The 13,027-nt window shown below is 43.3% G+C and overlaps 1 protein-coding gene across 2 annotated transcripts; it reads left to right on the top strand.

Moving 5' to 3' along the window:
• On the top strand, positions 1–13,027 carry LOC306927198 (uncharacterized protein). 2 transcript variants are annotated; one of them, XM_079506885.1, is made up of 5 exons: positions 1–257; positions 5,122–5,436; positions 8,766–9,347; positions 11,660–11,811; positions 12,152–13,027. In XM_079506885.1, the coding sequence occupies exons 1-5, from the start codon at positions 191–193 to the stop codon at positions 12,194–12,196; spliced, it is 1,161 nt and encodes a 386-aa protein (XP_079363011.1). In that variant the 5' UTR covers positions 1–190; the 3' UTR covers positions 12,197–13,027. The 2 variants fall into 2 exon arrangements, with proteins under 2 accessions (XP_079363011.1, XP_079363010.1); XM_079506884.1 differs by having other exon boundaries at positions 11,654–11,811.

Below are 13,027 nucleotides of genomic sequence, written 5' to 3'. Positions count from 1 at the left end.
GCCACGCATGTCATAGGATACGATTGTTTTGCACTATTCTGGAACAGGGGGACAGGACAGACGGACTGCGTGGGGAGTTTAAACTTGGCGATTAAGTGAGGACCCATCTGAAGAAAAGAAAGGGGCCTAGATTGATAGATTTCTATCTCTTTAACTGTGTGAGTGTGTGACCAAACCAAACGACAGTGAGATGGAAAAGAAGGTCCAGATTGCGCTGTGTGCGCTCCTGTTCATTAACTTGGGCTCGATTGTACAGGGTAGGTGATCCTTTTTGGTTTTGTCTTCTTTTTCATCGGACAGTTTGTTTGTAAACTGGATATCTATCTCCACATATTATATTTCATAATGCGTTATAGTTTTTGATTTTACTTAATTAATTTGTTAACAACTAATAAACTCGCTCGGATGTTTTTGTTTCTATATTTTCTTTCCCACAGAGCACGCGCGCACGCACACACACACACACACACACACACACACACACACACACACACTTCCATGATGACTTGTTTGAACTGATGAGATTAATCAAGTCTGCCAGACTGAATCATTGATTATTATCTGCAATGGTCTTGTATGTTTTTGAATAAATCCTAGAGGTATTAGGTTACAATTTTTGCCTACTATGCAAAAACATCATATACCATAAACAACCTATAATTGGTCAGCTCACACTGTATCTCAAATGAGTCAAATCACACCTCTGTGTGTATTTTAATTTATTCCTTCGAGCTTGTCGTTTGAACAGACTCCTTTTGCATCGCTTCTCTCACCCCCACCTTCTTCCTCTCACTTTCTGCATCCCACTGTTTTCATTCTCACCTCGAATCCCCTTCCTCAGTTCCTCCCTAACCACATCTCTTTTCACTTTCTCGCACCCTCTTTCACCAAGCCCCTTCCTTGCTTTCCATCACTAGCTCAGATGTAAGGAATGAACGCTGTGACTGACTGCTGACGTTTGAAAGTATCATATCATGCTGCAATGTCACACTTCCAGCTGAAATGTAAATGAGCAGCGAAAATAGTCCAGCAGATGACATTTGCAGGTTGTAAATTAGCAGAGCACACTGTCATTTGATGGTTTCATTTTAATTCGCCTGTTTCCATCGTTGTTTGACAGTATGGTAGCCTATACTAGTTAAGCCCAATGTACAGTAGGCTATTAATTCCTACAGTCACATTGTCACGCATAAGATCTTGTAGATTTGATATTTGTGGTGCGAGCAAACTGCCCAACTCAAAAGTAAACCAGGGGTGACCGTGCTGTGGAAGGCATTGGAATGGCCTTCCTCTTCACATTAGATCTGCCCAGTCCATCAAGATTTTTAAGTCCTTGCTTGGCTTTTAATCACTGCCGAGCTTACATTTTAACTTTTGATTTGATCACCTCCTGTATTATTGTTTTCTTCTCTGACTGTATTTGATTGTATCTGATTGTACTGATTGTATTATATTTGATTGTATTGTTTTATTCTTTTGGACCTATACAGCACTTTGGTTGATGACAGATTTGACAGGTTGATTTGGTAGTGCATGTGTTTGCACCCTTGTGTGTCTGCCTATTTATAGGTATTTATGGTATAGAATGACACTGTGTAACATTTCTAATAGAAGGTAACATGCAGGCTGCCTGCCTCCTCCGTGGTGCAGGGAATCAATCCCACAAGATCTGAGTTTAAAGAAAGATTTCATACTCATGCACACAAAATCAATCTCAGCATTGATTGTCTGACTGCATGCATGACGTGTGTGCGACTGTGTGTGCGACCGTGTGTGCGTGTGCACATGTGGCTAGAAAGATCACTGATGAAAGGGCAGCACAACACTCCTTGTCTGCTGTTTGAACGTTGACCTTTACCTTAGAGAAAACTGTTAGTTTAAATCTGAAATCCATAACCTTTGTTTGTGAATGAAATGTTATTTTAACCTACTGTATCAATATGGTAGAGTAGTATGTTAATACAACACAACTAGCATAAATGTACTGGTTGGAGGTGGTCTCCCTTAGTCCCTTCTCTTCTGTTGAGACATTTACATCCTGTAGTCAGGTAGGTCCACTACTGGTAAACAAGAGGTACCAGAATGCAGTGGTTCTCAAACGTTTTTGTCCCAGGTCACCCCTGTAAATAACTTTTTCATCCAAGGCAAGGCAATTACATTGTTACTTTATAGAACCTTACATTAATATGTAAATCGTTCCCCCTAAGACACAGTATGTGTCACAATGAAAACTTGAGAGAATTACCATAACGACATATTGAAAATAACTTACTTGACATTCAACCACTTGAACCCTAACTCCAACCCCAGCATCCCTATTCTTGGGGGAACATGCGAGTAGTTTTGGTGGTCCGTTTTTTGAGTGGTGCAAACCACTCCAACAACCAGCTTTGTCTGTACCCGTGTATGTACCCGTGTACCTGTACGTGGTACCTGTACATGGCCCCACGCACAGGTGAGCATGGTTGCTATGGTTAGTGTGTGACGTCACCGCACCACTCAGTTCACACGGGTGTGATTTTATTAACTATAGAGGATTTAAGTGGTTAAACTGAAGTGATATATACAAAATCAAAGTATTCTGCGGCACCCTGGCCCTGGACTTACGGCACATCACCCTAGGGTTCCACAGCACCCACTTTGAGAACCACTGCATAATGTATGAAATTCTAAAATAAATAACTTAACTTCCCAGTGGACTCAAGAGAGCTAGCTCAACAGTAAACATCTCAGCACTTTCGCATGCAGGGGACATGAAGTTATGGATTACAGCTTTAATATGGGCCTACTGTATATTTTTTGTAATATCTAAGGCTGATTTCTCTACAAAGAATACTACAGCCTTATGGGGAACAAAGGTTCTGTACAGTATGAATAATAATGCTAACAGGGACATTTGCTAAAGATTTTTAGGCAGCTTTAGAAACAAATTGAATTCATGCTGACAACTACTTTTAGCCTGGTGTAAACAGAGTGAAAAACCTGATTTATCACATGACTCCAGATGAGATTACGGACAGTGATACACGCACAGGGGTGAAAACATAGTCTTCGTCTGGCAAAGATGATCCGGCTTTAAGTAGGCTCCTGTGCAGCTGCTTGCAGAGAAGTGGCTGGCTGTTCCCTCAGACCTCAGGGTCAAGAGGTCAACCACAGCTATTTCCCCAGGTATATGTTGTATTGGCCAGGAAACACAAAAGAAAACTGATGTGTAATGTGTGTGAAGAGATGACGGTGTGTGTGTGTGTGTGTGTGTGTGTGTGTGTGTGTGTGTGTGTGTGTGTGTGTGTGTGTGTGTGTGTGTGTGTGTACATGTATGTATGGTTCCATTTGGGTCCATTTGTGTGCTCTTAGAGTTCAACTAAGACTGAAGATTTTGTAGGTGTGCAAACTTGGAACAGTGGTTACCTTTGTACATCTACTACCCCCCCCACACCCCCAATCCCCTCTCCCTGTGGGTGCTTCTGTAATTCACTCACACACTTACACTTGCTTACACATACAAAATAAACTCACAACCACAGCACTTAATCTAAGACACTTTAATAGAGCTGCAGTCAGGAAACAATGCCAGTATTGTGTAGAGAACACCTTTGTCTATTTATGTGTCCATGTATGGCTGTTTTTGTGTCTTTTAGGGTTCAAATCAGCATGCATGCGTGCGTGCGTGCGTGTGTGTGTGTGTGTGCGTGTGTGTGTGTGTGTGGGAGGGGGGGGGGGGGGTGCTGGGCTGATAAGCACCCTCCTGCTCATCACCACATACGCACGCACCCTGGGTGAGTGATTGTGAAGCAAATGAAAGGCACCACGTCACTGTATTACCAAACAGTAATTACATTATGCATTATGTCAGTGAAGATTATGAAGGCCTTAATTAAAAGTGACATTGCCTCTAAAGCCCATTGAATTACCTTGCATAATGTTGATGAGTGTGCTGTGGTCGATAACATGCTAAAATAATGCATGTTAATGAATATTTGACCATCTATCTCTACTAACAGTACGTCCTCTTGAACTTGTCTTTTGAGTGTTTCTTAGATGATGTCTTGATTTAATATTGGAAATGAATCTGTGTAAGGTGCAATGCAGCTGGTCATTTCCTCTCCTCCTCCACTTCCTCTCCATCAGACCACAATCACTAAGGGTTGTGTCACGTCCTGTGTGTTAGTACTACGTGCATATTTAATTTAATATGGTTCCCCCTCCCTTTGGGTATTTTTTTTACCGTGCATATTTGCACACACTGATAGTGGTGTTGAACTGCATCAAACTGCTACTGTAGCAGTTAGCGGTTAAGTGGCTTGCTCAAGGGACACTTTGACAGATCAGATTAGGGCCAGGGTGCGAAACCATGGGGATTTTCCCAGAAGTCCTTTCTACCCATTCAGCTATGGCTGCCCTCCCATCTAGCTTTTGCAGCAGCCATAGCTATCCATATTATGTTGTGCGTGTGTGTGTGTGTGTTTGTGTGTGTGTGTGTGTGTGTGTGTGTGTGTGTGTGTGTGTGTGTGTGTGTGCGTGTGCGTGTGCGTCTGTGTAAGGAGGGTGGGGATGGTAAAGACTGAGATTAGGCTCATTGAGTGCCTTTACTTGATTGTGTCAAATCAATTGTTTTCTATAGCACTTCTTTGATCAATAGACACTACACTCTGCATTTCTGTTTTTAGTGAGCTTGAGTGGTTTAGGTTTTGTTGTGTCTTTATCTTGTGTTAGGAAAATTAGGAAAGGTAGTGGGTTAAATTGTGAGGATAGATAGGATTAAAATTAGTTTGTTTTGTTTTAATATTTGTTGATTTAACATTGTCTTAATTTGGCTCAGTCTTTTTCTGTTGTTTACCTAATCATTGTTAAAATGTGAGGTCCTAGCACAATGGGTTTCCTTCACCAGTACTTATGTTGCCTCTCTTCTTCTACAAATATAGATTTAAGACTTGACAATTCATCCACCATTATTCTCAATACTGTATAATATACTGTTTTACTGGTTCGTGTTGTGTGCACCTACTACATGTTAATTCCATGGACATTAACATTGTCCAACTTTGACCATTACCTGTCATGTGATTGTTCCTCGCTTGTTAAGTTATTTAACGTCACTCTGCATATTTCTGTTTTCACCAGGCCAGGATTCCATGACTCCCCCGTTGCCATCAGAAAGCACGGATTCAGAAAAATCTGACCCCTACCCTGGGCAACCTCCATCATCCTCTGAATTTGAGGCTCCGGGATCCATGCCTGGTATTACCCTAGGAGTCTTACCTCAAGCCACCATCACAAGCATCAGTTCCAGTGAAAGCAACAATGCAAGCAGCTCTAGCAACAACTCAAATACAGAGGCAGAACCAGCTTCATCGACCCCAACCATTCCCAACCACGCTGACCATTACACCAGTACGTCATCCCCACCGAACACACTGAACGGGAACGATACCAGTGGTAAGTAACTATGCAGCCGCTTAGATGCATTCAATGGGTTTCTGCCGAGCAGGATGAAAACGTTTTTCCCCCTTTAAGCCTATTTTGTTGTCTCAAACACATGTGTAGTCTCTGTCAGTGCTAATCCCTACAGTTTGTCATGTGTGAGGATGTACATAATCTCTGCAGAGGCGGGCAGGAACTTTACCCCTGTGCCACCCAACACAACAGGATGCAAACCTGACAGAACAAATATCACCCACATATCCGTCTCTCAAGAACCAAACTGCCACCACACACATTTCCTGTAACACCCTTATAAAGAAATGACTCAACTTCTTTGCAAGATAAATTATACGCACAGTGATGATTCATGGGCACTGTGCAATGTAGTATATTGCACAGTAATTTGGCAACCCCCCGAGGGGTCGCGACCCACGGGTTTGAGAACCCCTGCAATATACGACAGAATATTTAGCTATTGTCACTTTTGTGGTCCAAAGTGTAAAAAAAACACTCAAGAGTTCAAATAACTGTGAGGGTGTTGCTGTGTACATGCTGAGAACAGAAATGTTTTCTTGTCATTGTTCTTGTGTGCTTGTGAGCATTGTCATTAGTGGAGCATTGTGGTAGTTCAGAGGAATTTGGAAGGAAACCCCGTAGAGGGAGGTTCAGAGGTCGGAAGCTATTTTTAACAGGGTTGTTATCTCTACTGTGTTCTCCTGGTCCAGAGAGAGAAACCAGTCTGACTGAAGTGCTGTGGCAGGGGTCAGGTGTTGAGTGATACGCACGCACGCACGCACGCACGCACGCACGCACGCACGCACGCACGCACACACACACACACACACACACACACACACACACACACACACACACACACGCAGATATCCCAGTCTGTGAAGATGAAGTATAGGACCGGACGTCCAGCAGTCAGTTAAATAAAATCACACCTGTGTGAACTGAGTGTTGCAACTCCCCTCTCCCCCTACCCCTCTCTCTCTCTCTCTCTCTCTCTCTCTCTGTCTCTCTCATTAGCAGGCAACAGTGCAGCACTATCTCTCTCTCTCTGTTTCTGGCACAACAGCGCCACTTTTGCCCCTACTGGTACTCATAGTAACATAGTCACATACATAGTCACATAGGTTAACACGGACATTGCTGTTCCTTGGAGTGGTTGCACCTCTCAAAAAGACGTTGTGTTTTGTTCATAAAGGACAGTGAAATAAAATACATAATGATGGTGTGTGTTCAGTTTGAAGACAGTACATGAAAAGACAAGGATGGTGTGTTCTGTAGAGGGAAATGTACTGCAGCAAGAACCAGGAGAATGGAGTTGAATGTTGACAAGTGAAGCCGCATGATTAAATGCAGTGTGACTTGTCACAAGGAGGTGAGAAAGTTAGGAAGCACAAACACACACTCACTGCTATCTCACCCTATTCTTACTCTCGTGTACGTACATGCACATGCGCGCACACATAGGCTCACAAAACTCCAGTTCATGCGTTAGTTAGACAGCTGACGCTCACACATAGGCCTATAGTAGATATTCGAGCGACTTTATTTGAAAAAACACAGTATTAATCAACCATTGAGCATGGCTTAAAGCAGTGGTTTTCAACCAGTGGTCCGGGGACCACCAGTGGTCCTTGAGGAGGTTCCAGGTGGTCCCCAGCTAAATGATGGAGAATTGGTAACCCTTGAGAGCGTAAAATGAAACCAAATGGACCCATAAGGGTCCATTTGGTTTCATTTTACACTCTCAAGAGTTACATTATTGTTAAACATCTGCATTACTTAATTTACAAGAAGTCTACAACAATTTGAGAATGTAGAAGAATTGTTATTTTGATCAATGTTAACCATAACATATTATTTTGTTTTGGGTCTGCATTTGATGACGCTAAATGTCATCAAATGGTGGTCCGTGGCTCAGATGGCGAATAAATAATGGACCTTAATGTGAAAAAGGTTTAAACCACTGGCTTAAAGGACCATAGGCTACTATTGGTCTGGCGTGCTCAGTCCATTGACTACGACTCACGTTTGCTTGACGTTACAGCCGCCCATTTCCAAAGCGATGGTTGTATGATCTCCAGGAAGCCACTGGATTCCATTAATTTCAGTACGGTATAAAAAATAACCACATAGTGACGTTTAGCCAACATTGAGTCAGTTATTCAAGTTCAGTAATGTTGTAATGACTTGGGATATGAACTTACACAAAATCAAAAAAGAAAGCCAGTAACTCTCGCCTCTCCCTCTGTTTCTCGATTAAATTAAATTGAAATTCAAAGATGCTTAATTTTAGCTTTCTATCTCTCTAGTCTAGGCAAGGGAAACATATGTTTATATTGCTAAAACAAGTGGGGAAAGAATATAAAAATAGCTTATGGTGTGTTTGGAGTGACAGTGGACTCACGGTCGACTGACGGTGGACATCACACATTGTACAACCCAGTTTACAGCTGCCAGGGTCCATGTTGTACAACCTAGCGTATTGCTACCAGGGGCCACAGGTTGTCAAGACGCACTGTTGCTCCGATCACCAAACTTTGCACAAACATTGTTCAGGGGTCTAGCATGGACATATGGCATGATAAGGGGTGCTAGAGCAGTGTTACAGCAGGGTTTAACATTTCAAATGGCCATACTTCAGTGCAGGCGCGGAAAGTTCTTATAACGGCAGTGGGTGCCCTCCTGCCCCGCACCCCAGTACGGGAGCGCACTTGCCTATTAGTTTGCATTGCACAGTGCGCTGGACTCGACGCAGCTGCTTCAGTGACAATTTTGACGATCAGATTCAGCTTGAAAATAGGACTGAATCTTCAGGTTGCATACAATAGTGATCTGATAATCTAGTTAAAGATCTAGGCCTATAGAATAAAGGAATGTATGAACAGAGCTGTGTTGGTACAATTAACTTAAATTACACTTTTGAAATGGGAGATTCTATGAAACTGAGTCCAATAATGTGAATTGGAAATTTGAATTGGAATGTCCAACATGACTGCAGAGTGCCCCTTTCTAGTTTTCTTATTGTTGTCTCATCATTTGATTTAGTCCAATGTGTCTGCCTGGTGGCGTTGTTTGTGTTTGAGACATCATTTGATTTAGTCCAATGGGGTTTCTGCCTGGTGGCTTTGTTTGTGTTTGAGAATAGAGTCCCAGAACCAGCTGGCTGAGGCGGTATCTCTTTATGTGTGGGTGAGAGCTTTGTTATAAAGTAGACCATGTCAGTCACTTTCTTTTAGGTGATTATGCAATGTAAATGGTCTCTTTCAATTCGCACAATAGGTAGGTATCATCCTAATTATGCCCTTCTCTCTCTCTCCCTCTCTTTCTAGCCTCTATGGACCTGCCTGAAATTCCGTCATTTCCAGGAAATAATACAAGCCTTACGGAGCAGTCACAACCACATCCCACACTTGCCCCCTCTGAGAACCCAACTGCCACCACCACACACATTTCCCATAGCAGCACCACCATCACACACACAGTCCTTCCTGCCTCAACACAAACATACATCACCCCGCCCCCTCCAACCACTTCACCACACCTAGCAAGCTCACACACGCCCACCCACCAGACCTCTGCCTCTAGCCATGCCACTCATCCCGTCGTCGCCCATCACCCAAAAACAACCATACCCACTTCTGCACCCACCACTGAATCACCGGGCAAACTGCACCCTAGTATAGAGGCCGACATCACCACTGCCATCAGCATCCAGTCCAGTTCAACCAGTGGCACCCACCAAGAGACCCCCATTCCCCCTGTCACCTCGCTCCCCACTCCCCAGTCTGACTCGCATCCTGAGATCTCCAGTCCAACGCACCCCAAGTCTACCTTCAGTCCACCAAGCACCTCCTCTGGCCATGCAAAACCTCGTGTTGATTCCCCATCCCAACTCAACATGGGGGGTGATGGTAAGTGGATCTAGTTTTGTATCTTGGTGCTTCTGTCTTTCTTTTAGTCTGTGTATACAGTCTATTTACCACTATATTATGACACAAACAGAATTGAATTGAAAGAAAATGCTGTTCTTTGTTTTCCAACACAAGCCAGTTCTTGCCCTTAACACAAACACACACACACACACACACACACACACACACACACACACACACACACACACACACACACACACACACACAACACACACACACACACACACACACACACACACACACACACACACACACACACACACACACACACACACACACAAACTACTACTACTACTATATATACACACATATGCACACAACATTCACAAGCGAACATGTGCACTTCCCATCCACAACTTATAGAAGTGCCATCACCACCAACCACTCCACAATCAGTGCTCTGTTTGGGTCAAGGGACAGAGACAGTCATGGGACTAGAGCCGTGAGCATTATCTGTTCTCGTCACTCCTCTTTTTCCCCTCTTTTCTTTCTCTCTTCCTCTCATCTTCTTCACACACTTTGTCTGTCTTGGGAATTGTTTATTTTGGCTTAAGCTTCTGTTCTGCCTTTTCACCAGGCCATCATTCCTAATTAGAGTTCATTTTGTCTAGTTGAATAAAGTTTAAATAAACACATACATAATCTCTCTTTGCTTCTCTCCCTCTGAGGTTTTATTAGTTCTAGTTTAGGCTTGGTGATTTGCCTCTGCAGTATTTACAGTTTTACAATTTTGTGGTGCTTTTTCGTTATTCTGGCACAAAAATAACTGAGTGTACAAAACAAAACAGTGTCTCATAGCAACGTCTGTCCAGACATACTGTACATACACAAATCCGCAGATAAATACACATATACTTGTGCATGCTCACTCATGTGCATGCCAAACACACATATTTGGTAAAAAGTTTCACTGTGATTATATCAACAGCACTCCCAGTGAAAAGCTGCTTCATTGATCTCCCCCAGCGCAATGAATGCAAGTAGAGGCAGGTTCAAGATACAGACGTTTCATGCTAGGAAAAATAAATCTAGTGTTGGTAACTTGGTCCTGAGCTACATCGAGACGATTCCAGATACACATGCTGTTCCAAGATTCAATTAAATACAGATATACATGATGCGCCTATTAGGTTTCACACCTCTTTAAATCAGACTAACCTTACTCACTAGTCACTATTTTAACTACCCGATCCCTGGGGGAAATTTACTTTTTGTCTCCACCAGGCCGAAGGCATGGGGAGAGTATGTTTTGCACTCCGTCCGTCTGTCCGTCTGTGTGTGTGTGTGTGTGTGTGTGTGTGTGTGTGTGTGTGTGTGTGTGTGTGTGTGTGTGTGTGTGTGTGTGTGTGTGTGTGTGTGTGTGTGTGTGTGGGTGGGTGGGTGGGTGTGTGTGTGTGTGTGTGTGTGTGTGTGTGTGTGTGTGTGTGTGTGTGTGTGTGTGTGTGTGTCAGTCTGTGGACAGCTAATCTCTGGCCCCGTTGCCTTGATCGCAGCCAAACTCTGCACACACTCTTCCTGGATGCCAAAGCTGAACCGCTGCCCCACATCCTGATTGGCTAAGAATGGCCTCTGCTCCGTTTTGAACAAAATGCCGCACATTGTGTGATTTCCGTGAAATTTTGCACACACATTCCCACTAGGCCGAGGAATAAATGCAGTCTCATGGTGGTGCTATAACTGGCCTATTCGTATTCGTGTTTTTACCTATAACTGCACCGATCTGTGTACAACACTCCCTAGAGGCCAAGGAAAAACTTTTGCCCTGTATTTTTCACATCTGCTCTTTTTAGCGCCACCAGAAGGCTGACTTATGTAAAACATTTTTTTAATATTACTCCTTCACATTTTATCAAAATGTCATGCTAATCGGTACACATGATCTCTATAGTCATGTGATCAAGACGGGTCTGCTTGATTTCTCATATTCCATCCTGATTGGCTAAGATTGGCTTCCAAAGTTTTTAGGAGTGGCCCCTTTTGTACAAAATGCCTCACATCATTAACGCAGCGTTCGATTGCGGTGAAACTGTGCACGCATATTCTCACTGGACTGAGGAAGAAATGCCACTTGACATTTTTCAAAAAACAATCCTATCCTGGTGGAGACCTGTGCCCTGAGGGGCACTTTTTCTAGTTGGTACTGTTCTTCAAAATGAGTTACGTCTATTTTGAGTGTGTTAAGTCAAGCCAGTAATCTCAGCTATATTGTGTACCACCTTGTTAATGGTACAGTTTGTTCAGGTTGGTGTGTGCTCTGCTGACTGTACCTCCTGTGTTTTATTCAGCCACAGTAGTCCATGAGTCTGCCACGCCGGACCCCCTCCTAGCAGGTCTGGTGTCAGCCTTTATCATCACTGCTGTCATCATCACCCTGCTCCTCTTCCTCAAACTACGCCGAAGAGACAACCGCCCTGAGTTCCGCAGGCTCCAGGACTTACCTATGGTGAATACATCCCTTCTATGATAGCTATAAAGCACTTTCATCACCGGTTCTCACCGTTTCGCAGACCAATGGAGTTAGCTGGTTTTGTCAGAAGCGCTTTTTAATACTTTTCATTGGTGCAATATTTATTTTTAACCAACACTGAACACACAGACGTAAAGGGTGTTCAATAGCACTGATTTGTGAAAAACAAATGATAACTAAAAAAATTGAGTTAGCTGGTTTCGGCCTGACAGCGATGAATGTTTGTATGGCGAACCTGATGAGGCCTAGAGCAAAATGCATTGTTCTTTGGCTTTACAATAAACCTTTGTATGTTTTTCATGTGTTTCTTGTGTAGGATGACATGATGGAAGACACACCATTGTCCATGTACAGCTATTAACGGAGGAGGCAAGACTCAACCAACTGAAGAACCCAAATGCCACCGGGGGGGGGGCATGCCTCAGTATTCTAACCAAGTCTCCTTTCCTTCATCTCTACAGCAGAATAAAAAGCACTGGGTAGGTGTAAGCAATTTCCTAGAAGGATCCCTCTGATTGCTTCCATTTATCCAGTGTTTCTAGAATAGAGATGTAGGAAAGGGAATGATGGTGACTGCATTGGACAGTTAAGATGCCACACATTTTAAGGTCAACAGCTGCCAAAAGCTGCACCCAATGTGGTCTCTGTATGATAATTAGGCCAACAATCGACCATATTCTACACAGGAAGATTCTATAACATGTTTGCCTTGACAAGTTTGATCGGACTAAGTTGACCCAGATCCATGCTTATAATGCATGCATCGTCATCCATTGGAGGATGCTCTCATTAGCAGTGACATCCATCACTGAATTAGCAGAATCAAAAAATGCTTATGGCACCACTGGGACAAAACTAGCCATGCAAGGCACTGGTCTGAGAGCAGTGTTGTATTTTCCATATACTGGTGGATGGAAGGGATTGGGCTGAAATGCACCAGAGACCGCAGCGTATTTGTACACAAAGCCCTATACATGCTGGTGAATTCGAGGGGCCAGAGTGACGTGTTGAGACGAGGTAGTACGGCAAAAGGCCTGATTCGAGTGTTATTAAGTTTGCACTTTATGTTTAAAAGTGTGGAAGAAAAAGGAAAACGTAATTGTGTGTTTGAGAAAAAGAATATACAGGTATGTGTGTGTGTGTGCGTGTGTGTGTGTGTGTGTGTGTGTGTGTGTGTGTGTGTGTGTGTGTG

Source organism: Electrona antarctica, assembly GCF_951216825.1.
Source record: "Electrona antarctica genome assembly, chromosome: 7".
Classification (NCBI taxonomy): Eukaryota; Metazoa; Chordata; class Actinopteri; order Myctophiformes; family Myctophidae; genus Electrona; species Electrona antarctica.
The sequence above is the reverse complement of the archived record's forward strand: the minus strand, read 5'-3'. Positions and strand labels throughout refer to the sequence as shown.